Source organism: Sardina pilchardus, chromosome 1 (assembly GCF_963854185.1).
Source record: "Sardina pilchardus chromosome 1, fSarPil1.1, whole genome shotgun sequence".
In the NCBI taxonomy this organism is placed as follows: domain Eukaryota; kingdom Metazoa; phylum Chordata; class Actinopteri; order Clupeiformes; family Clupeidae; genus Sardina; species Sardina pilchardus.
Window position 1 is genome coordinate 10,695,729 of NC_084994.1, and position 25,310 is coordinate 10,721,038.

The 25,310-nt window shown below is 39.6% G+C and overlaps 2 protein-coding genes and 2 long non-coding RNA genes across 4 annotated transcripts in view; 3 read left to right on the forward strand and 1 right to left on the reverse strand.

Moving 5' to 3' along the window:
* LOC134076348 (zinc finger protein 721-like) overlaps positions 1 to 25,310 on the forward strand; it is a 76,040-nt gene that overhangs the window by 22,356 nt on the left and 28,374 nt on the right.
* Positions 4,601 to 6,425, reverse strand: LOC134082051 (zinc finger protein OZF-like). Its single transcript, XM_062538023.1, has 3 exons — positions 6,173 to 6,425; positions 5,310 to 6,048; positions 4,601 to 5,225 (listed from the first exon to the last, which is right to left on the reverse strand). Exons 1-3 carry the CDS (start codon positions 6,423 to 6,425, stop codon positions 4,601 to 4,603), a joined length of 1,617 nt encoding a protein of 538 aa, XP_062394007.1.
* LOC134098809 (uncharacterized) lies at positions 12,432 to 13,653 on the forward strand. The gene is made up of 3 exons (XR_009941097.1): positions 12,432 to 12,489; positions 13,115 to 13,161; positions 13,551 to 13,653. It is a non-coding gene; the product is annotated as an uncharacterized LOC134098809 (long non-coding RNA).
* LOC134098703 (uncharacterized) lies at positions 19,199 to 20,226 on the forward strand. The gene is made up of 3 exons (XR_009941096.1): positions 19,199 to 19,288; positions 19,417 to 19,501; positions 19,745 to 20,226. It is a non-coding gene; the product is annotated as an uncharacterized LOC134098703 (long non-coding RNA).

Sequence of the window (25,310 nt, forward strand, 5' to 3'; positions counted from 1 at the left end):
ACGGCTGTCCCCATTAGCAATTAGCAATACTGATTTGACTGAAAAGGTATATTTTACTGAAATTGACAGTCAAGGAAAGTCAAGGCATATGCACACAAAATGGTGAACATGCATGTTGGTGTTTTTGGTTTGGGAAATCTTTGAATCAACTGTTTAATCTTCTTCAAATTACTTCCTCGAAATCTGCGATGAATGGGGTCGACTTCACGCATACGTCCATGCTTAAAACATTTTCCGGGTGTTTTCAAATATTTCCGATAGTTTTCAGTAAAACAAAATACAAATTGGGACAAGATGATCCACGTGAATAGCTGTAGATTGCCTAATAAGTGTGAATTGAATCCATTTCCCTGACTGACTGCAATATAGGAATATGATCCAGAAATTGTTGTGGCAAAGCCTGGATAAACCTCTACTATGTGTGCGTGATGCATATCTCTACTTGGACACGAGGGATTTAATGACCTTTTAATTAATGCAGTTATTTTGTAGTTTAATGCTTCAAATGCCCAACAATCCGTGTTATATGCACCTTGTCACCTACTTGTAGACTGACCAATGAATCTGCCCGTCTCTGATGCTTGTAGCCACTGCCACGCTCTGCCACTAATGTTTTTTTTGGTTATTAATTACAGATAATAAAGACGTAAGTTTCTTTGCCATCTTGTCGGATAAGAGCACTTCTACCTCGCAATCGCTGGTAACAAACTTTTAAAACTTTTGTTGATTTGATTATTTAAATGATTACATTTTGTAGCAGGCTCGAGAACAGATGGATCCACAAATGAGTTTGAACTCTTATTAATAATGTGGGATAAGCCATTTTGCCTTCAAGGAGGTCTGAGTTTTCCAGTGGCCTTCTAGTTAGCATATTAAAATGAGTGTGATTGAGGGAGGAGAGAAGGTGGAGTATAATCAAAGATCATTAAGGGGCGGAGCAAGATACTTCATGAGAAGCCACTTCCTGGAACCCGAATCGCAAGAGGGGGGGGTCAAAATCCCCCTTTATGCAGAGCAGAGGCAGCAACTGTTCCATTGAAGTCTATGGACATAGATCAGAATTTCAACTATATGCTAAAATCTCCATTCTCTAGAGTTAGGAATGTGAATTTTGGGCACGGTTTCATGACCCTCAACCCCTTCTGACCACTTCAGGTACATTTTTAGCATTTTTGAGCATTCCCGTCTGGAGAAAATCGACTTTATATCAGGTGTGCCCCTCTTGTTTATTCTGCTTATGTTGGCCGGTTGCTACGTACGCTCTACTTTGACAACACATTAGCCAGCCAGCTGAACCAAATCCTGATTTGTGCTAACGACGATCAGATGGCGCTGGGGTAACTTAATGAGAGCAGCGACATATTTCCTTAATGAGAGCAGCGACATATTTCCATTATTCCATTGATGTTTTTATTCAATTCCTTGAAATGTATGCTTTGTGTGTGTTACTTCCATATTAGAACTAATAAATGTAGAGGGCTTGAAAGAGCAGCAAGATTATTTTGGAACATCATCAAGCATTGATAATCGAGTGCTTGATTTTGTACACCTGTGGAAAGGGACCTGATGAAACCCATGAATACGTCTGACACGCAATGACGCGCCTCTTTATGCAGAGGAAGTGATCCCCGTTTTGCGCCCATAGACATGAACTACGACGACGTATCTTGCTACGCCTTAAGGATCTTTGGTATAATGCTTGTGCATGTGCGCTTAAAGAGTCACTTCACCCCATAACTCCACCCACTTCACATTTCTGAAAACGGCTTTGAAAATGGGCGAGACTTTCTGAAATTTGGAGAGAGAGTGCAGCACTGCTGCAACCAATCAACCATGGTGATTTCGTGTCAATCTGGGAATGAGTGCTGCAGACATGGCTTATCACAGGTAGGCTAATCAGGGCAGCAGGTGTTGGGGCGTTTCAGTCCTAATTTGTAACGACCCGGTGACGTACTAGAAGTGCAGGACAACGTCAGCATTCCAGTAGTATTTTGGACCAACATGCCATGGCATGTTTTCAAACGGTAGTATGCGCGAGAGAGCAATATCTCCAATACAAAATCAGACGAAATGTTACTTTTGTCGAGAAACACGATTTTTGTCAATATTAACCTTGGTAATAGTACAGTTCACCACTTATAAGTATTTTCAATCAATCAACAGCTCAAAAAACTATTTTAGGGTGCAGTGACCCTTTAATTTCACATTAATTGGGATGAACTAAAGGAAAGCTGCGCGGAAAGCTGCGTGTGCATGGTTTCGTACATCTGATTTGTTGTGTGTGTAGTGTGCGTACGCTTCTTTCTATATTTTCGCATACGCAATGTTTTAGTAGGAATAGTAGGAAAAGTCTTTGCACATGAGGCCCCCTGGTCTTGTGAAACCTCTTAGTGCAGAAGCATCATCCTGGTCTCTATTTTGAATGGAGTCATAATATAGAATGACTATGCAAAATATGGAATGAGTACACAAAAATCAACATTTTTGCATTGTCCTTGTTCACTGGGTTCACCGGGTGTGTATAAGATGGACTATACAGCTGCACAACTAATATTGGATAAAACAATATGAATATTTCATTTCTATGGATTCCTGTGAATATTTCAACACGCAATATGCTGCATCTTCTTATTGCTAAGGGATACACAATGCCGCTAGAAGTTAGGGAAGTACCAAAGGTGAATGAGGGGGGAGGGCATTTTAGACTAAATTTAACTGAGACAAAGTAAGATTAATCAAACAATGTAATCTTTTGGAAAGCAAATTATGGGATTATGGGATGGAAATATCCTGTGAATGAGCACTGTTTACACATTGAATGGTCCTCAGGTGGACATGGCAGCAGCTCAACCTGCCTGAAAGGAGGTGAAGTGGGGGAAGGGTGGAGGTGTGAAGTGTAAAGTGATCAGGTAGACCCAAGAACCCAACAAAGAATGCTTCCTGTTTCCTGGATGCTTTTCCTGGTTCAGGTTTGTGCTACTTCTACAATTTAGTCATGTATGGAGATTCTTTTGTGCCTGCCAGTGGGTGTTTTGAAACACAAGGCCGTAGTGTAAGTATGCTTATAAACAAATGAAGGCTTCAAGCAACAAGAAATACTCTGAAATTAGTTTTCGTTGCAACAATGATAAGACATTTATTCCACGTTTTGTTTATTCTTTGTTATCATGTTTTCCATGTTTGTCTGAACAAGCAATTTCAAGTAAAACAAGTATAGATACCTTGACACTGAAATAGTCAACTCGTGTTGTTTTGTACACCTGCTGCATATTAATATATATATATATATATATTTACAATGATAGAATAACATCTCCACGTTCTCAAAACATCTCATTCTCGAAACAACATTTTTACATCTCATTTTGTTTCGGTTTTATCCAGTATGTCTGATTTCATGAGGCATTTATCTTGTATCTATCATCTGATTGGATTTAGGTTCAGTCAGATCAATATTGCAAACTGCTTTTAAATGTCAGAAAATATTAATCTAATAACACCAAATGATAAGCATCTCTTACTTTTTCATGTATCGGATACAATTGTATGGTATATGTGATCACTGTTCAACTATATTGCACTTTTCATGTGGAAGTAAATAAAACAGTTGGGTGAAAACCTTCCCAAACCATAAACACCAAAACACATTTTCAGTTGTTTGTGTTCATGCACAAAAGTATGATTCTGTAATATGTGTCTTTCAATTTCATAAAAAATACAATTTCAGTCAATTTTCTTAACATCTAAATCTAGCGTGTACGTTCTGATGTACCTTAACCCTCTGGAGTCTAAATCCCCCCTTGGGATTTGGAAATCTGTCCCAAACACACATCTCAATCTCTGCTAGATTTTGTCCTAGAAACATATAAATGACACCATTAGAAACCTTTAATGAACTAGTTTCCAAATATATAGCCTGTGTTTTAAAAGAGACATCTCACCTGCAGCAGGCCCATTCAAAATGCCCATTCAACTTAATTTGCATTTGAGAGAAACACTCACTAAGTGGCCCATTTAGTCTGACTTTTTTCTAATTTGTAGTAAAACTACATAACATTTTTGAATGTTCTTTTTACTTATATGGAGCCAACACCATTGTTTTCAAGGTTCAAACTTCAAAAGTCTTAATTCGATATATTTATAGTGTTTTTTTTTACCTTTGACCTCTGACATTCGGAAATATTTTTTTAAATACTGTAGTTGTGTTTACACTGAATTATAATAAAAACTAATTTCATTACATCCACTTTACTCTCATATAAATATTGAGGAGGATCTCTAGAATATAACCATATGTGAAATGTTGCATATTTTGCAATTTTGCCAAGTGTTAAGGATTGAACTCAAACATTAAACTCTTCCCACACAAACGGCATGTATAGGGCTTCCTTCCTGTGTGGATCATTTGGTGTTGTAGTAGATTCAACATTTGAATGAAGGTCTTTTCTCCTGTATGAGTGCACTGATGTACAGTAAAAGCTGAGCTGGCTGTTTCCTGAATCCCTTCCCATAATTCACTGCACTGATAAAGCTTTTTCTCCTGGAGACTAAATATATGACAAAATCAAAATTCACAATCAAAGTATAGACCAGACGTTTCTCATGTGTGGATCTTCTGGTGTCTCTTTAATGAAGCCCTGTGACCAAAGGACTGTCCACAGTCACGGCACTGATGCGGCTTTTCTCCTGTGTGGATCCTCTGGTGTCTCTGGAGAAGACACATTCGAGTAAAGGCCTTTCTACAGTCAGAGCACTGATAGGGCTTTTCTCCTGTGTGGATCCTCTGGTGTTCCGTTAGATGAGTCCTTTGACTGAAGGCCTTTCCACAATCAGAGCACTGATGTGGCTTCTCTCCTGTATGTGTGCGCTGATGTCTGATAAGATCTGACCTCGTCTTGAAACTCTTCCCACAAGTAGCACACTGATACGGCTTTTGTCCTGTGTGGATCATCTGGTGTTCATTTAGAGTAGACTGTTGACTGAAGGCCTTTCCACAGTCAGAGCACTGATACGGCTTTTCTCCTGTGTGGATCCTCTGGTGTTTTGTTAGACTATTAAGATGACTGAAGGACTTTTCACAGTCAGAGCATACATATGGCTTTTCTCCTGTGTGGATCCTCTGGTGTTTTGTTAGACTATTTAGATGACTGAAGGACTTTCCACAGTCAGAGCATACATATGGCTTTACTTCTGTATGAGTGCGCTGATGGGTGACAAGCTCTGACCTGTTCTTGAAACTCTTCCCACATGTAGTACACTGATACAGTTTTTCTCCTGTATGGATCATCTGGTGTTTATTTAGAATAGACCTTCGACAAAAGGCCTTTCCACAGTAAGAGCACAGATACGGCTTTTCTCCTGTGTGGATCCTCCGGTGTTTAGTTAGACTATTTAGATGACTGAAGGACTTACCACAGTCAGAGCATACATATGGCTTTTCTCCTGTATGAGTGCGCTGATGGGTGACAAGCTCTGACCTGTTCTTGAAACTCTTCCCACATGCAGTACACTGATACGGCTTTTCTCCTGTGTGGATCCTCTTGTGTTCATTTAGATGACCCCTTTGACTAAAGGCCTTTCCACAGTCAGAGCACTGATATGGCTTTTCTCCTGTATGAGTGCGCTGATGGGTGACAAGCTCTGCTCGAGTCTTGAAACCCTTCCCACATGTACTACACTGATTCGGCTTTTCTCCTGTGTGGATCATCTGGTGTTTCAGTAGACTACTCAAATGACTAAAAGCCTTTCCACAGTCAAAGCACTGATTCGGCTTTTCTCCTGTGTGGATCCTCTGGTGTTTCAGTAGACTACTCAAATGACTAAAAGCCTTTCCACAGTCAGAGCACTGATACAGCTTTTCTCCTGTGTGGATCTTCAGGTGTCTTGTTAGATGAGATCTTTGACGAAAGGTCTTTCCACAGTCAGGGCACTGATATGGCTTTTCTCCTGTGTGGGTCCTCAGGTGTGACTTGAGAAGACTCATCTTACTGAAGGCTTTTCCACACTCCGTACAATGATGTGCCTTTACAGCAGTAGGTCTCATATCATCTGTGTTGATGTATCAATGATTTATAGGAGAAAGAAGAGAAACACAAATTATTATCATTATCCCAATTTTGTGTTGTTTTCATGCCAAGATTAACACCGTACAAATAACAAATAAGCAACTGACCTGTAGGATAAGAGTCTTTCTGAATAACTTCTCTGAAATTAGAGTCTTCCTCCTTGATTATTTCCATTGGTTCTTCTTTGCAGTCCAAGGTTGTTGACATGTGTGTTTCAGTCTTGCAGTCATAATCCAGTCCAGGGTTTTCTTTTACTTTCTGATCAGCAAACATGTACTCTTGAAGGAAATCATCAAACTCTTCTTCTTTTATCTCCTTCACTGGCATGGGCAGCAGTGTTGGTTCAGCAACTCCTGACATTTCAGATTCCAGTTCTGCAATTACAATTGAAGGATTGAATAGCAAAGCACAGACAAAGACATTCAATAGAGTCCTGATGTCCACTAACTATATTCTGTTGGTTAACTAGTTCAGAATTCAGACTGGTGTCCTCTAACTATATACTGTTGGTTGACTATAGCTGTAGTGTGTATGGTTAGGTTAAGCCAGTGCCTACCTTGAACATGTGAGTTCAGAATTCAGACTCCACTAGTATAGGTGATGTTTTTATAATGCCTCCTCTTTGACCCATTAGGTTGATCTAACCAATCAGTGATCGGGCCATTGTGATGTAAATTGGAGAGGACATTGAGTGGGTGTGGCCGTAGATGCACTTGTAGATACTCCATAAAGGAGGGTGAGGGTGGGGTGGAGGTGTGAATTTAAAGTTTGGGGGAGTAGGCAGGGTGGGAAAACAAAGAAGGATGCCATTCTTTCTTGTGTAAGTGTATAAGTTTAGAGTACCCTAATGCCAACCTGTAAACATCTGAGTTCTAAAAAAACAAACAATTTCCTGGCGCCAGATTTGAGCCTCGCGCCAACGTGTCGTACACCCCTAAAAAAATTTAAGAGGCGCGCGCCAAGCCGCCAACCCTGCGACAAACTAGGAAGAGATTGAAGCCAAGCGCATGGTGTCGGTGTCCTTCTACAGTCATCAACCAAACCACATTCAGGCATTATCATAGCCTATCCCACATCTTAAATAAGCCCATTCATTTTTAAAACGACTGTAGTCATGAAGTTTGAATAATAGTCAGTTTGAGAAGTGGGAAGTTAACTTGGTTAGGTTGCATAAAAAATTCAAAAGGCCATGGCTTGAAAGTGGTCAGAGATAAAGTCCTACTGTTAATGTGAAAATCATTGAGTATGAACTAAAGTTTATGAAGGGGGTCAATTTACTCATCTAATTTGCATACTATGACGTCACAGGATGGCAATAACGTCAAATGATGCACCTTTTAGTAAATACTGGTTGTTGAACACATTTGAGCAGTTTTATTTTGATTTTTGTAATTTCTCCTACAAAATAAACGAACAGGGCCACAGTCACATGTAAACCAACAATAGTAAACTATTAGTATTACCACAATCCCTATGTTACTATACAATAAAGTAGCCTGGTCAAATCAGTTCCTATTGCGGGTGACTTTGCAGTTCTCCAGGGGCCGTATTACAGAAACTTCCTAAATTGAAAATCCTATCTTATCTCAGTTTTAGGGGTGTCACGATACCAAAAAATCAGTAGTCGGTGCCAATACCAGTAAAATTACACGATTCTCGATGCCAAATTCGATACTATCGTTAAAAAAAAAGGATTTTCGAAAATCCCATGTACTGATCAAAGAATACTGAAATATAATTTCTATAACATACAGAGCATAACAGAATACAGTATCCAATTGCGAGCATATCACATAGGCTTAGCCTACACATAATTAATTAAATCACTTTTCTAATGGATTGTATAAAAACCAACAACTTGCATCGCCTTTTTATCGCTCTGCTTTCATATAATGTGAATGATCTTTTTTTTACAAGATGTAAAGTCTTTATTTGAAACACACACACACATTCTGTAACTATTTATACATTCTATATGAAATTTCTGATCTTCATTAGCAGCAAACTTTATGCAGATTATAGCCTACTATTCATATTACAACTCCAACTCTTAAATTCAGCTGTCTGGTTGAAGCCTCAACATTTTGTAAACAAAGTAGCAGGCTAAGCTTATCATACTCTACTGGTTGGACTGTTCAGTTTCCCCACATGTGTTTAAGTTTCAAGGTAAGCTACTTTTTCTCCTTGGGACAGAACCTTTTAAGTCTTGGAGTTGAGAAACATTGGTATTGAGATGGTCAGTCAACTTGAATGCAAGAGTTTTAATGTCTGCAGCATAGACTAGCTAATGATGCTAACCGGATTTTAAACGGCAATTTAGCTAGTCGTTTTCTGTGCGTCATTGCGTTCACGATTGTGAATGTTTTATTTGGATTAAATGTGCATGTCGTGGGCGGGTGTCCATTGAGCACGTACAGTACGAGAGCGGGCCAAGGAGAACAAGTTTACTTTTACTTTACTTTTACTGTTTGGTAAAGTTGCACGTATAATCTACAAAAGTTGCGGAAGAACTATGCTTCCACCCGGGCAGCGTCAGGTGCATCAGTACGACCACGCTTCCATGATCTGGTTGGTTTTCGTGGAGACAGAGACAGACGCTGTGTGCACGGAGGGGAGAGGCTGTGTGTGTGTGTGTGTGTGTGTGTGTGTGTGTGTGCGCATATGTGTGTGCATGAGAGACAGACGCGTGAGTGACAGAGAGGGAGAGCAGGGAAAGGAAATTCAGCTTAACGAATGTTGCATGTTTTTCAATACCGTTAAAAAATAGTAAATAAAAAAAAGTAACGAAACACAATATGTGGCGGCCGGTGCTGAATCTGTGGCGCATCACCACAAATTAGTCTATGTGTGGGAAACACTGTATTGCCCCCATCAGTTCCGGAAGAGTCGCAGCACCGATGCTTATGCTGGCGTCGGTGCTTACGGTGCTTCAAAAAAATAGGCATCGCCGGTGTTTTTTCATTTTAGAATCGAGAGGTATCGCAAGTATCGGTTCTCGTGACATCCCTACTCAGTTTAGGATGGCATTTAGGATCTTTGGTATTACAGAAGCAACTGTCCTAACTGCATTTAGGACAAAATCTTATCTTAACTTAAGATAGGAATTTGGCCATAACAGAACCATCCTAACTCAAGAATTTCTTAACTTAGGAATCCTAACTTAGGATGGCACAGGCCCTGTCCTAACTGCAAAATAACTGCCAAACTGCAACAGGCCTGTTGGGTTGCCTATGATAAGATGAGGAACATGACTGTTTGGGACACCATAAATCATATTTCACTAAATAGGATAATTAAGTGAAAACAAGCAAAACAAAATGTATAAGCTATGTCTTTTCAAACATTTATAACATTTACAACAAATAAATAGGCCTATCAATTATAATAATAGAATAATATACTATTTAGGGATGGCGAAAACTACTAATTTTCTTGACCGACCACCGAGCCTCATTAGCCGGTTGAAACCGGTTAACCGATTCGTTTAAAATATTCTACGCTATTTGAAATAACAGCCACGCAGTTTTGCAACTTTGTCGCATCTCTCTGTCCCCCGCTCACACACACAGCCCCGGCGGCGGCGCCGCACTTTCACTCACGTCACTGTTTTTAAAATTCCCTAGAGCGCGAAACATGAGTCCCGCAAACCAAGGAGCTTGTAAATAAGTGGAGGACAAATGGCTCCTTCGTTTCGAAATGGTTTGGGTACAAGGTGATCGCGTTGCAAAGGTGTTTGTCTAGCGTTAGAAGCTCATTTGAAACTGAAATTGCCACGGCTCACTTAAGAAAATGACAGCTCCGAGGAGACGCCGCTATAGTTTGAGGAAGTAGGCCTACTAACAATAATAAAGAAAGATGATCATCATTACCTTATCTGTTACCATTGCTGACCCTTCCTGAAATGTAGATGTAATGTGTTTCCAAATCTAAGCCCATCTTATGCGGAAAGTTGCTGCAACACGATAAAAACCAATGGATAAAACGGGCACCTCCAGATTGCAAAAGACGCACCGGCCAAGGCATGCGTGCGAATGTTTTTATTGGTTTATTAAGTAGCCTACAAGCAGGCGAGTTATTACAAATTGAGTGTGAGGGATAATTTGTTAACTTCACGCAAAAAAGACCTTGGAATGAGATGGCTAGCTGTAGTAGCGTTTAGTCCACTGTCTATAATAATAGCCTAATTTAGAGATCGTTTTTTTTTTTTTTTAACCGACTAGCGACAACTTTGATCGGCTAACGTGGATACGGTCAACCATCGGTCAAACAGTCACCGGTTAACATCCCTAATACTATTATGTATTATTATTATTCATTAATATATTTTTGTATTTCATCTTTTTATCCAGCACATCAAATTAATCAATATCACTCTCTTTCTTTCTGTCTTTTATAGCCTTTGCTCCTTCCTAGCCTATTTTCTCTCTCATATTATGGTTTGTCCATCTTGAGCAACAAACTGTCAAAGATTCTTTAGAACACCGTCTTTGCAACCTGACATTCTAATCATAGATACAGGCAGTCTTGTTTACGTTCTAAGCATAGAAACAGGCATGACAGGACGATTGCCGATTTAAAAATCTGATTGACAGTTACAGTTAGGAATTCTTAAGTTAAGATAAGATAGGATGTCTGAGATGAGATAGGACACAGCCATGAGTTTAGGAACTGCTTCTGTAATAGGAAGATAGGATTTTCCATATCTTTGAAACTTAACTTAAGTTAGGACAAGCACTTAGGATATTTTTCTGTAATACGGCCCCAGAGCCCTATTTTTACTAGCCCTGCTGTCTGTACCATGTCAATTACAGACACTATCATCATGATTATCACTGGCACCTAGCACACCATGCTTATTTGAACCCTCTGGCCAATATTGCTGTAGGCAGACACTGACGTACACACGCAAAAACGCACCTCCATTCAAAGACGCATCTTCACTGTCACTGCAAATGGACGACCGATCATAATCTCCAAAAGGCAGATATTTTCCTTCAGAATCAGAGTAGGTGAATGGCAGACCCAAGACTTCATAACACATGAGTTTGTTTTTTAACATTTGCCGTTTTTCTGCTTCAATATGTGCATCGCGATCGCGCATTTTACTTCCGCATTATAAACAGGAAATGCGTCTTCTTCTTGTGTTTCTCGCGAGTAATACAGGTACTTCCTGAAAACTTTGTTACTCAAGTTTGGGCTTGAATCGAAGCTCTGGATGTCTGCCAACTAGTGGTGGAGAGTACAAAGGAGATTTGTCACCCTACTCGGATCTACCGTCTGTTTTAATCAGTGACGTTGCTTGTCGCCGTACGGCGCCTTGGGCGGTTAGAGGGTTAACGAAGTTACCAGTGAGACTTGCAACAGGAGGAATTAAGGGGACATTACTAGGACCGAGGCACATAAGCATTCCAGCGAAAGGTAACGAAGAGATTTATTTTCAACCAAAGGATATCTGCTAACCTAAAAAAAAAAATCTCTTTCCACTTAGGGAGATTACACAAACTCATCTCATTAGCTAGCTGCACACACCTAAACTAGATGGTAATCCTCCAGTTGTGAAGAGCAGCAAGCAAAGTCTGAATTTGAAATATCATCAAAGAAGCTAGTTGCTACTGCCATTAACGTCAATGGATACCCTGCCTCTGTTCAGGAGAATCCTGCAAAAAGTGTCGCGACCACCACGCGCAAGTATACATGGTTACAACGTTCCCCGTGACGTCACATTGTCGCACGACAAGTCGCCTTAAGTCTGGGTTCAAGTTCATGAACTCAGAACCTCCAATAGACAGATACAGTATCACTGCCAGTTCTGCTTGATGCATATGGGTCCTCTGGTGTGCTTTGAGAGTATATGCTTGACAAAAGGCTTTTCCACACCGAGAACACTGATGTGGCTTTTTCCCGGTATGAGTCACCTGATGTTTGGTTACACATGAGTTTGTCCTAAAACTTTTCCCACATATAGTACATTCGTATGGCTTTTCTCTGGTACACTGTAACAAATTGCTGTAAATTTTACAGTAAATATTTACAATATGGTATTGCTTTTTAGATATTACAGTGTTATTGTATTTTACTATGAATTCTGGGTAGATTTTTTACAGTTAACAGCTATTTTACAAGGCATATTGTAGAAGTACAATTCTAATACAAAGCCGGATGCATGAAGCTTAAATAAAAACGTATGTAAGCTAAATCTTGACACATTTATGCTTTTAAGATTGCTGTCCTTTTGTAAGTCACTGTTTAAAAATGCCTGAAATGGCTAACGTAGATTAAAATGTACGTGTTGCTGTTGACGGTTATCTTTAAATATTAGTTGGGGGAGGGGTTAGGTTGCACAAGGATTTTTGGGATAGCAAACCGTAGCAAACCAACGGATGGACAGTGTGGCGCGAACATCTTGGCAAGCAAGCTTCAAGCAGTAAGACAATCTTTATTTATTTGTAATTGTCCAACAATAACTATCATACTGTCCATTGACGTTAGTTTAACCTGTAGCAATATTATCACTAGCCCCACACAACCAGCTTAGCAAGCTTGGCTAACTGGTAGCTATCCAGTCACTGATTCAATATTGTTTAGTAGTGGCATGCTAGCTAGCTAACTAAGCTAGCGTTACTGATGCTGTAAACAAACTTAACAGGTTGATTATTTGTTTAGATAATTGTTAACATTGCCTTTACCATGAGTTATTTGAACGCATTCATAGTTTTATCAAAGAGTATTGTTCATCAGGCATTAATGAGTAATTTAGTCAAGCCACATGTGGCCAGTTAGCTAGCCTACATAAATCGCTAGCTGGCTAGCTAGTTTGCTTTCTACCAAAGATCATAGAGCGCTATGATCTTTGCTTTCTACTGCAATCGGTTTAATCAAATATCATTTGAATTGAATAGCAGAATAGTTTACGAAAAATGTTTGCACTGATAAATTGCAAGGTCAGATTAAATTGTCTATGTGTTTATTGTTGTCTACTGCCATGTCTAAATTCAAAATAACGTTTTTCTCATAGTAGATTGGCTAACATATTGTGCTTTATATTACAGAATGACATTGAGGACTGGTTACATGGATTTTTGAACCAACATGCAAGGTATTATACCTAAATTTTCACAAAACGTTCACCAACAGTGAGTGGTACAATACTGGGTTTTGCACAGCAGATCAAATTGAAACTGTTTGTTCCCAATTTTGAATTTAGATGTGGTACACCTGATTTCCAGCATGTGGTCAGTAAATGTAGTGGTTTGGAGTCACATACAGACATCATAGGGAACACCATAGATCTGCTTGAGAACAGGCACAGCTCAGTTGTAATGTGTTTCATTGTCACATAGACTATTGTGATATTCAATGTGGGAATATTCATTCAGGACTAGAGATCTGTTGTCTTTTTGATTGTAGCAAAACATTTATGTAAATGGTGGTCAGTTTTTAAAAAGAATAATTTACAGTGATGCGTTGTTTTGTTGTTTCTTTTAGGTGGCTGAACCTTCCGGGGATTTGTACAGGTGCTTACCGGATGCGCCAAGATTGGTCATTCAAGGTAATGTCCCTAATGCTCCCTTTATCTCTTACCTCCCCATCACTTTTCTATACTGCTGCTATACACATTCACCAGCAATGAAATCAAACCCTGCTTTATGTAGACCTAATCTTCACGTGAAGGAGCTTTCACTGTCTTTCAGTTTGTCTTGATAAGAAAAGGTCATGATGACATGAAAAGTAAGGGTGCATTAAATGTGTGAACTTTCAGTATCATCCATTTAACGTTTTTCTTATAGTAATTAGCTAACATGACTTGTCTTTGTGCTTTATATTACAGAATGACATTGAGGACTGGTTACATGGATTTTTGAACCAACATGCAAGGTATTATACCTACATTTTCACAAAACATTCAACAACAGTGAGAGTGGTACAATACTGGGTTTTGCACAGCAGATCAAATTGAACCTGTTTGTTCCCAATTTTGAATTTAGATGTGGTCCTGATTTCCAGCATGTGGTCAGTAAATTTAGTGGTTCGGAGTCACATACAGACATTATAGGGAACACACAGATCTGCTTGAGACCAGACACAGCTAAGTTGTCATGTGTTTCATTGTCACATAGACTATTGTGATATTCAATGTGGGAATACTCAATCATGACTAGAGATCTGTTGTCTTTTTTAATGTAACAAAACATTTATGTAAATGGTGGTCAGTTTTTAAAAATTAAAATAATAAGTTACAGTGACACGTTGTTTTGTTGTTTCTTTTAGGTGGCTGAACCTTCCGGGGATTTGTACAGGTGCTTACCGGATGCGCCAAGATTGGTCATTCAAGGTAATGTCCCTAATGCTCCCTTTATCTCTTACCTCCCCATCACTTTTCTATACTGCTGCTATACACATTCACCAGCAATGAGATCAAACCCTGATCTTCACGTGAAGGAGCTTTCACTGTCGTTCAGTTTGTCTTGATAAGAAAAGGTCATGATGACATGAAAAGTAAGGGTGCATTAAATTTGTGAACTTTCAATATCATCCATTTAAACTCAGTCCTTTGGCAATCCTTAATTTCGTGCTGAAAGTTACTGGTGCATTCTCTTTCTCCTGCATACATATAATTTGCTGTGTAATTTGTCTGCAACACGCTGGATGCTTTGCATGTGCATGATTTCAATGGCCAGGTTAGAGCAGGTCCACTGCCTGTGTGAGACCTTTGTTCCAGATGCTGCATCAAGTGTATGCCAGGACTTCGTGGTCTCATCCTCTTTCTGATCTAATGGTGATGTTTGTTTTTGTTTTGTTTATAAGGTGCTACAACGATGCCACAGAGCTGGATGCTGGCAGCAGAGGGGGAGGTGATTTGTCGAGGGTCTGGCTGCATTATTTGCCATCTACTTCAACTTTAACATCGCTTACCAGGAGGAATCTGCATGCACCTTAAAGGTCATCCCAAGGTATGTCAAATCCTCAACTACAATGCCCTCCACATTTATTAAAATATCATCTTTTGACAATGTTTGGGTCTGTAAGCCATTTTTGTGGATCTGCACATGTTTTGACTCTTTCACCTGTCGATCTAATCATGACCCACATGTAGAGTCTTGGCAGATTTTGATTTACAAACTCAAGATAATTGTCTTTAGTAATTGGAAAAAGTCCCATTTGTGTTCTCAAGTGGTCTTGAATCATATGAGGTGGTTTTTATTCCACAGGCCCTGAGAAACTGCATGTACAATTTTGCTTAACTGTGAATGGGACTATTACATTTTCAGTAAGAGCATGTTTTGGACATTTCATTTCACAGATTCGTTGTGGGCAACTGAAGGCTCATGAAGGAGAATAAAGAAAGGAAGAGGGATCTATCCACATGTCAGCACCCTTCTGCGCAACATTATGGACTTTCACTGGTTTTCAATCTAATGTCTTACTCTTACTACATTAATCACTGACAGAAACACATCCAGCTGTTCCAAATGTTTTGTAACAATACATAAGAGTTTCACTTATGAACCAATATATCGAGGGCTGAGAACCAAAGGGCGTAAGTGACATTTCACCAACTTTACAGGAGAGCCAAAACAAATCTAACTGCTTCTATATGTTCACAGTTAAAGACCTTTGGTTTTTGTTCAATAACTATATATTTTAATATTTTACTTCTATCATTTTGTTAGCTAAGAAAGCTCATCAAGAGCTTTCAGGTGATGTATATAACTCAATTTTGACCAAAATGTCACTTATGCCCCTTTGGTTCTCAACCCTCGATACGTTATCATAATTAGAATGTATCAGTAAGACAGTAATGTCATTTTTTGTAATTTGTGTACAAACACTGTTTATGCTTCATAAATAAATAAGGAAAGATTATTTTGGACTCGTTCCTAATTTTATGTAGGCTATGGCAATATTAGTAATTTTACAATATTAAATGTAAATTTACAGTAGGCCTAAATTTACTGGCAACTTTAGTTGCCAGCAATACTGTAAATTAATCATTACAGTTTTACTGTAGAAATACATTATCAACTGTATTTTTACAGTTAAATTGTAATAATGAATTACAGTACCGCGATGTGTATTTACAGTATTGCTGGCAACTGAAGTTGCCAGTAAATTACTGTAAATTTTACAGTAAATTTTTTACAGTGTATGGATCTTCTTATGTCTGTTGAGATTATACTCTTGCCTAAAGCTCTTTCCACACAGAGGACAGTGATGTGGCTTTTCCTCGGTATGGATGATCTGATGTTTGGTCAGACATTAACTTCTCCTAAAACTCTTCCCACACGTGTTACACTGAAAGGGCCTTTCCTCAACATGGACCCTTAAGTGTGACTTGAGATACGTCTCTCGACTGAAGGTCTTTCCACACTGCAAGCACTGATATGGCTTTTCTTCAGTGTGTATCTGCTGTTGTTTGGTCAGATACGACACGGTTTTGAAACTTTTGCCAAATGTGTTACACTGATACGGCTTTTCTTCGGCATGGATCGTCTGTGCTTCCTGAGATTACCCCAAACACTAAAGATCTTCCCACATTGGGAACACTGAAGTGGCATTTTTCCAGGATGCGTTTTCTGATGTCTAAGGAGCTCCTCGCTGCTCCTGAAACTTCTTCCGCACTGAGAACACTTTTTTTCCGGTATGCGTCAACTGATGTTTAGTAAGACACGAGTTCCTCCTAAAACTTTTCCCACACGTAGTACATTGATGTGGCTTTTCTCCAGTATGGATCTTCTTCTGTCTGTTGAGATTAAAGCTTTTTCCACACAGAGAGCGATGTGGCTTTTCCCCAGTATGGATGATCTGATGTTTGGTCAGCCATTTGCTACCCCTGAAACTCCTCCCACACGTGTCGCACTGATAGGGCTTTAAATCCAGCATGAGTTCTATGATGTGCTTTAAGATCATATGCGTGGTTAAAGGTCTTCCCGCAGCAAGAACACGGATGAGGCGTTTCTCCAGTGTGGGAGATCTGAGGTGCGTCCAAATTCGCAAACATAGGCGAACGTTCGAGGTGAACATGTTTTCTTTGAACAGTAACATTTGAACAATTTGGTGTTTACATTCCATTCTAACAGTAATTGCATTGTTGCGTTCGTCAAACTCACGTCCACACTGTAAAAAATTGATGTAATTTTACGGTAAAATATTACTAGAAATTACTGTATATTTAACTTTACAGTTAAACGATGTAATCTGCAATGCATGATGGGATATCAGACATATTACAGTCCACAGTTGTAAATTTACAATAAGATCATGGAGATTCCACAACAGGTCCCCGTAATTTCCTGATTTGTCAGGCTTTGTAGGCTACCCAACAGGCACCCTGACGTCAATTGATGTCAAGAACTACTCAAGGCTTTGACCACTATGTTGAGCATACTTTCGTACTATTCTGGCATTACAAGTTTGGGTAAACATTTTAATGTAAGAGTCATTTAAATACCAACAGTAGAATAATTTCCACGACCGTTTTCAATGGCTGCCTATCGTTGTTGATAAGCGCATGCTCAAACGCAGCAATGCCCATCCCCCACCCTGTCTGAATATTCAACTCCAGCCACTTTTCAACCGTCACATTTCTATCATGAATCTGACTGCAAGTTGTGCTGTACAGACGTTGCCGTCGTCATTTTCAAGGTAAGAATTACAGTACTTTTGTATGTCAATCGAAAACGGGAATGTATTAGAAATGTATTGCTTTCACAATGAAATATTAATTAAAGCCGCTAGCCAGGTTAGAAATCATAATTATAGTTAAATTAGTTAGCATTTAGCTAGCGAGATAAAATCGCTAACGTTAGCGACGTTAGCTGTTAATGTTAACTTTTCCTGTTGCAAACCGAATGCAAATTACAAAGCCTAAGGGGAATTACTCTTTTCATTTTAATGCCAAATGAGCTCCTTTTGTCTGTCGAAGTCTTATTTTGGCGTGCTGAGTCCTGAACGACTGCTGCCATTTCAGCTAGCACGTTGGCTAGTTAGCTAGCATTAGGCAAACTTTCCAAACAGACGTGCTTGCACTGCAGTGCAGACGGTTTTGGTAACATAGCAACAATAAACACTTGACCTAAGCGCCGAGAAAAGGAGGTCGAGGGCGCTCTCAGCTTTAAAAAAAAACGATTGATGGACACAACACCTTACTTTGTGAACTTCCATGGGGCTTGGGTAGTTAACATTATTTAAACATAATAAATGTAGTGTTGATGCATCATATGTAGTGTTGCTATAACTGGAAAGAGGACCAGTAAAACGAATGAATGAAGTAGGTTATTATCTTAAGTTATCGCACCCCGTGGTTTAGGAACTATAGTTTTGTATAGCCATAATATATCTGTCATATAGTGGATGTGAATGGGAGGGGCATTTGGGAAATTTCAATTATCAGAAATATTATGCTGACAAGCAAAGTAATCCTTAGTCTGTGAAGGGTAGTGTTAGGCTTCATGTTCTTCATTTTATAGCCTTTATTTGCCCCTTGTTTGATGACTTACACTGAGGCATGTGTTTATTTAAGATGCATGTGAGTGCAGTAGTGCTTCAGTGATGGTCTTTTCATGTTCTGTGTGTTTTGCTATGTATAAATCTTAAGCTGCCTTGTGTTCCCTCTGTTTGCAGGTTTGTTTGGAGGATTGTTGCCCTGAAACCGTTGTGTGCATTTTGGAATGAACCAAATGTGTGTCACATCCATACGAAGAAGTTTCAAGCCCGCAAGTGAATTCACTCACACATTCAGACACACATACTCACATTTAACATTAATACTGTATGTGTGCATGTATTTGTGTCTGCAATGGTTTGTTTATGCCCTCCTTTTATGTGTCTGTTATGACTTTGTAGAGGGCTCTATCAACTGTCCAGGGCAAAGTCGGTCTACCCTGATGGCACTACCTGTTACTTGATGATGTCTGGTAACCATTGCTGCTGCCCTCAACGTGGTGGGTGTGGACTATAGAGTATGTTATTGAGCATGCTCTAATTTGTGTGTCACATGTGCTGTGTAAAGCATTAATCCAGAAAGTAATGATTATTGCAGTTACCTAAAAGTAGCCTTGAATTTTGCAATTTAGCCATGTTTACCATTGTTTGTTACAAATTCAGTTTGTTGTACAGCATACATAATTTTGTTTAATATTATCTTCTATTGACAGAGCCCTCATAAATGAACTGATATCAAGAATTAATATTGATGGTGATGGTGGCAAGGGTGCCTCTGTAAGGTAATTATCATTTCTATTTGTACACCTGATTGACTTACCTTGCTTATTTCTTCTAATTCTACGATTTTATAAATTAATCAACATCAAATTAACAAATTCTATGGCAATTGCTGTTTTATTTTTTTTAGGTGCCATCCAGGAGTCCCGTCCTGGAGCCAGAGGCTGCTATTGCAAGACAGATGGGGGATGATCCGCAGGCAAAGATGCGACTAGGTATGATATGACACAGACATACTACTGCGCAGGAGTGTAGGGTCACTTTGAAATGTCCTCTCTATTAAAAAAAAAAAAAAATGCTGGTGGTGTATATATTTTACACATCTGCATTACTTTTAACTATTGCACCTGACTGCTAGTGTGGGTTTGCCTTTATTTGTCACACAAGCGGAGTAGTTTGCATTAATTATTTTCATGGACAGTGTCAATTGTAATGTATGCTTCCTTTCTCTCTTACAGACACTTGTACTGCGAAAGGTACCATCAGAGCACCTGTCCCTACCCCGCAGGATATCTATACCAGAAGAGTACAACAACGGCCCAAAACTATTTCAAAAGACATTTCACGCCCTGACCATGGACTGTTTAAACCACTGAGGTCAAGCAGACGTCTCTGTTCCCACATGGCTAAAACAGACTGAAGATGAGTTTCCTTACTCAAGCCATCTGCATCCCTAACACACATAACTCTTTGAATTACTTTACATAGACTTGCCATACTGCACTTAAACACACACTGCACTTTTAACCTCCTGGGTCATTCTGTGTCAACTCAGATAAGGTTGTTGCTGCACTGTCTCAGGTTTTGTTCAAACCATGTCTATATCAAGAATGGCTCCCAAAACAAAGGCCTGTATACTTCTGTTCAAATCCTACCAAATAAGTATTTATCAATGAATGAAACATGGTACATCATTGGAATTTTAAACAATAAATTATTATTAACTGAACTATTTCCCTGTTTATTTTTGTGTTCCTACTAGTGCAGGTTTTTACAGTAATTTACAATAATGTATTGTAAAGCAAACTACAGCTACAGGCTTTTGCTGTAAATAATAAACAGTATTTTACATAATTTATTCAGTAAAACGCTGTAAATGAACGTCAATAAATTGTAACACAACTACAACAAGGTACCGTTTTTACTTTACAGTAATGTATTGTAATACATTAATGCTGTAAATTACTGTAATTTTACAAGTCTTTATTGGCAACTTAATTGCCAGTAAGTTACTGTAAATTTCCCGGAAAATTTTTTACAGTGCAGTTCCACTGTATTTTTGCGGCGCACCACCTCCTCAGACTGTTTGCGACTTTTAGCCAACGTTCGCCAAAAACTCAAGGCTAACGGAATACTGTTTGCGAACGTTCGCAAACGTTCGCCTAGGTTCGCCTAAGTTCGGTGAACTTGAACGCACCTCTGATGTCGGAGGAGTGCTGTGCTCCTCCTGAGGCTCTTTCTGAAATGCCCTGCACTGAGGGAGCGTTTGTGGGTGGTGATTTGCTAGAGTAGAACGTTGAGAATCTTAATCTAGCGTGTACATTCTGATGTACCTTAAGAATTAAATTCTAACATGAAACTCTTCCCACACACAGGGCATGTATAGGGCTTCCGTCCTGTGTGGATCGTCTGGAGTTGTAGTAGATTGCACTGCACTGAGGGAGCGTTTCTGGGTGGTGATTTGCTAGAGTAGAACGGTGAGAAAAAGTCTCGCTACGCTGGATGCGTTTGTGTCCCTTCCTCCTGACCTCCGATTGGTGATGTAATTTCTGGTCTGAAGTCTTCCCGTCTTGATAGTGATGATGATGCCTGTGTCTTTTTTTGACTCCGTGGGCATCTCCTGTAATATTAGAACATATTACAAAATGATCTCTTCTCCTCTATCTACAGTAAGAATAGAAGAATAGAATGTATACTTTTTTGATCCTGTGAGGGAAATTCAGTTCTCTGCATTTAACCCAATTTAACCGAATTAGTGAACATACAGCACACAGTGAACACACAGTGAGGTGAATCACACAACCCAGAGCAGTGAGCTGCCTGCCCAACCAGCGTCGCTCGGGGAGCAGTGAGGGGTTAGGTGCCTTGCTCAAGGGCACTTCAGCCGTGGTGGACTGGTCGGGGATCGAACCGGCAACCCTCCAGTTACAAGCCCGATGCGCTAACCAGTACACCACGGCTGCCCGGTATGTATGCACAACAACACTGACACATGTTTCTTTTTTTCTTTTTTTTCATTTATTGACTATTGCAAGTCAATTTGAAGTCACTTACAACATGACTTTCCTTGATACTTAAATTTAAACAATGTAAACATAGACACCAATGAGAACTGGAGCCATAACTATGGCAGAGATTTTTTCCCTTTCAAATGTACTGGAAATGACAGGATATAAAACTCTGGAAAAAAAATGAGAAACCATTGCACATGTTTCTGATGTTGTCCAATGGTTGCTGAGTGGCATTTTTATGGGTTGACGGTCGTATTGAGATTTGCAATGCTCTGAATTTTGAATATGACCGTCAACTCATTTGAATGTAAACAGTAGAATGACATCAGAAAAATGTGCAGTGGTCTCTTCATTTTTTTCCAGAGCTGTAATCTCTTACAGGGGAGTTACACCAGGCGCGTAACTGAAGTGTTCCATTCGCAACGCGTAAAATCTATTTTAGAAGACTGGTATGTGCCACTGTTGCATCTGTTGTAGCTACTTCCATTGATTATAGTGATTATTAACTGCTACAACATACACTTCACGAACGCTTCAGTATCTGGTGTAGCTCCCCTGTTAGTTAGGACATGTAGAATTTAAATTAATCCTAAATGATCACCAAAGAGATACTCAAGTTGAGTATGCATTTAACATACATTGTTTAATTGTTGACATATTATTTAAAATCCACTACAATATTGTGGAGAGAGAGAGAGAGAGAGAGAGAGAGAGAGATTGTGAGGATCACTTTTGTTCAATACTGTGTGGAGAGAGAGGGGGAAACAGAGAGGGGGAAAGAAAGGGAGAGAGAGTAAGAGGTGAGCGAGGTGAGCAAGTTGAGCATGCATAGGGTTGCAAAATTCCAGGAATTTTCAAAGTTGGAAACTTTCCATGGGAATAAACGGGAATATAAGGGAATTAACGGGAAAAAACCCCATAACCACCGATGGTACCTAGATATACAGTATATGTGTACGTATTATCTCAACACAGATCACTGAATATGGAGGACGAGATTAACGTTAGCCCTCAGAAAGTTCACCCATCGACAATTCTTGTAGCTTATGTATGCGCTTACTAACTTAAGCCAAATAGTTGGACTTTTATCTCCTATTTATTAGAATTGCTTTCTGATACCTTCTACAAAAAAACACAACATTAACGTCAGTTACTATCATAGCAACAATCTAGCTGTTTAATTGACACTAATCCTAGTCAGATAACTACCTAGCTAGGCTAAGCATACAAATGATTTTGCTAGTAAGTTAGCATCACTGACAGAATGAGGAACTTACCGCTATGTGCTTGCGCAGGTTTGAGGAGGAGTTGTGAAATGCGGATATAGTGGTGTTCTTAGGCAGACAATGGGTCTCTCTCATTTGTCTTTTTACCTTCCTTGGCCGTCGTTCCCACTGATCTAGATGAAGAATGATGGGGCAGCAACAATGGGATAGTCTTCTTTATAGAAGTGGGAACGAGCCTGGAGGACCGAGCATCGAGGATCGAGGAGAGAGGTTGAGAAGGGGCCACAGTGTGCCCTTCATTACATAGTTGTTGCCTTCCTTACACTTGGGAGTGAAGAATGCAGCCAGATGTGGCAAGGGGCCGTCACCACAGGTAGCTTCTGCCTCTGTTCCGCTCTAGACTTCTGGGTTCCTTCCATCACTGCAACAACGTGTGGTCCCAGTCCAAAAATAACGGTCATTTTTCAAATCAGAAACTACTTAACAATGCATTCTAAAGGCAATCAAACCTATACACGGGGTGTGCATTGATTTGATTGTCTTTAGGATGTATTGTTAAGTAGTCCACTGTGCGCTGTGGGAGAGGGGTTTTTTTTTATTTTGTTTTGTTTTTTTACAGTGAGTTTTCTCTCACGACAGACAGATTTGTACTTGCAATGAAAGGCATTATTGAAATGTAGTGGAATAAAAAGTAGATAACCGTAGTGCCTCAAAAAAGTGGCAGTTGTAACAGTCTTGAGATAGTATGGAAAGTGGCTGGCCCTCTTTACTGTATATTACTACTTCCTAGCTAATATAAGGTCTCTTCTGCACTGTAACTTGAATGTTATTCTCTGTTAGCTGTCAGTTGCTTAGGATGGAATGTGTGCATTTACTTACAGTTTTGAGATAGTAATATGGAAAGTTGCTGGCCCTCTTTACGGTGCATTACTTCCTAGCTAAGGTCTCCTAGCTTAGCTAAGGTTATTCTCTGTTAGCTGTCAGTCGCTTAGGATGGAATGTGTGAATTTACTTACTTTCTTGCGGAGAATTTGAATCGTGGTCCTGGGGTTCTCCCTCATCTTCTTCTCTCTCCACTTTAACCTCCACTGTTGTCTGGGCCGTTTCCGTAGCGCCGCGGGACCCGGTTAAGTCTCGTGCCGTTTTACAGTACAGCTCTGGGACCGGCTTTTCCTCGTTATCTTGACACGTGATCATGTGATCATGTTTCTCTTCTTTAATGTCCTCTACTTTAATGTCCTCTTCTGTAATGTGTCCCACTTTAATGTGTCCCACTTTAATGTGTTCCACTTTAGTGTGTCCCACTTTAATGTCCTCCTCTTCAATGTCTTTCTCTTTAATGTCCTCCACGTTTACGATCAGTCTCAGGGGTACCTGGAGGGTTCCGTAGCGGTCAGCGCTCGACGGCAGTCCAAGATTCATATCAGCAGGTGAGCGAGGACCCCAATCTGTAGAGGGAAACAGACACAGAGTCACAAACAGGCTTAGTGAGTATAAATGACTCTCAAACTCGCATTACCAAATCAATCTCAACAGACACAGCATTATGTAGACACAGAACAGCTATACACTCTTCTAAGTATAGAAACCACTCTTCTAGCATCCCTTTAAGTATATGTTTTCATTGATCACACGCTTGACGTTAAAAACAAAAGAAAGCAACATTATGGGATAGAATGACCAATGACCATGCACAGAGTATATGACATCAGGCATAAACCCAAGTTGCTTGGGGGACAATTGACCTTATGATATAACTGAGGTAGGCTACTGATTTTTGTAAGTTGCTTTTGATAAAAGCATCTGCTGAATAAATAAACACAAATGTAGAAAAAGCATGTGAGTGACAGTGACCAAGACTTGTGGAAGAATGAGACATATTCTGGTAGTGGAAGCAATGGTCAAAGCTGCAGTTGGTAAGTCTTCTCAGTTAGCCTTTTAAAATGATATCAGATATAGTAAAGAGCACAAACCATTGGAACATTGGATGAACAGTCGCTAATAATGGGAAATGTAGATATTGCATTAAAGATGGAAATGTCTAAGTGACCCCAAACTTATGACCGGTATCTAGACTAACATTGACCACATTGTTACTTCCACAACGACTGAAAGGAAAAACTGAGACAATCATGAAGTCAAACTCAGGGATGGAAATAAAACAATGTTGTGAATGATACCTCCTAGGCAGTGTTGGCAATTATCACTGACAACAGAACCAGGGTGTATCCTGTCCAGATCCTGTCCCTGCCATGCGGTTCATTTATTTTTTAGACAAAAATGTGGCGATCTGCAAGGGCCCAAACCTTTTTTATTCCATCTCTATCTTGACGCCGCAATGGGCGCAGCTATGTAGAGTAAATTCAATTATGTTGAACACACATTTAGATAGTTAAAACATATCGCTTGTTGCAGATTAAAAGTATATGTTCTCCCGATTGGGAGCTTTCTTGGCGATTTTTAAAAAGCGTCTGTGACCTCGAAATCGTAGATTTTCAGTGTGAAGTTGTTTGAAATGTTAAGGGCGTCTGGCCTTTTCACCAGACTGATACATTCAAATGCTGATG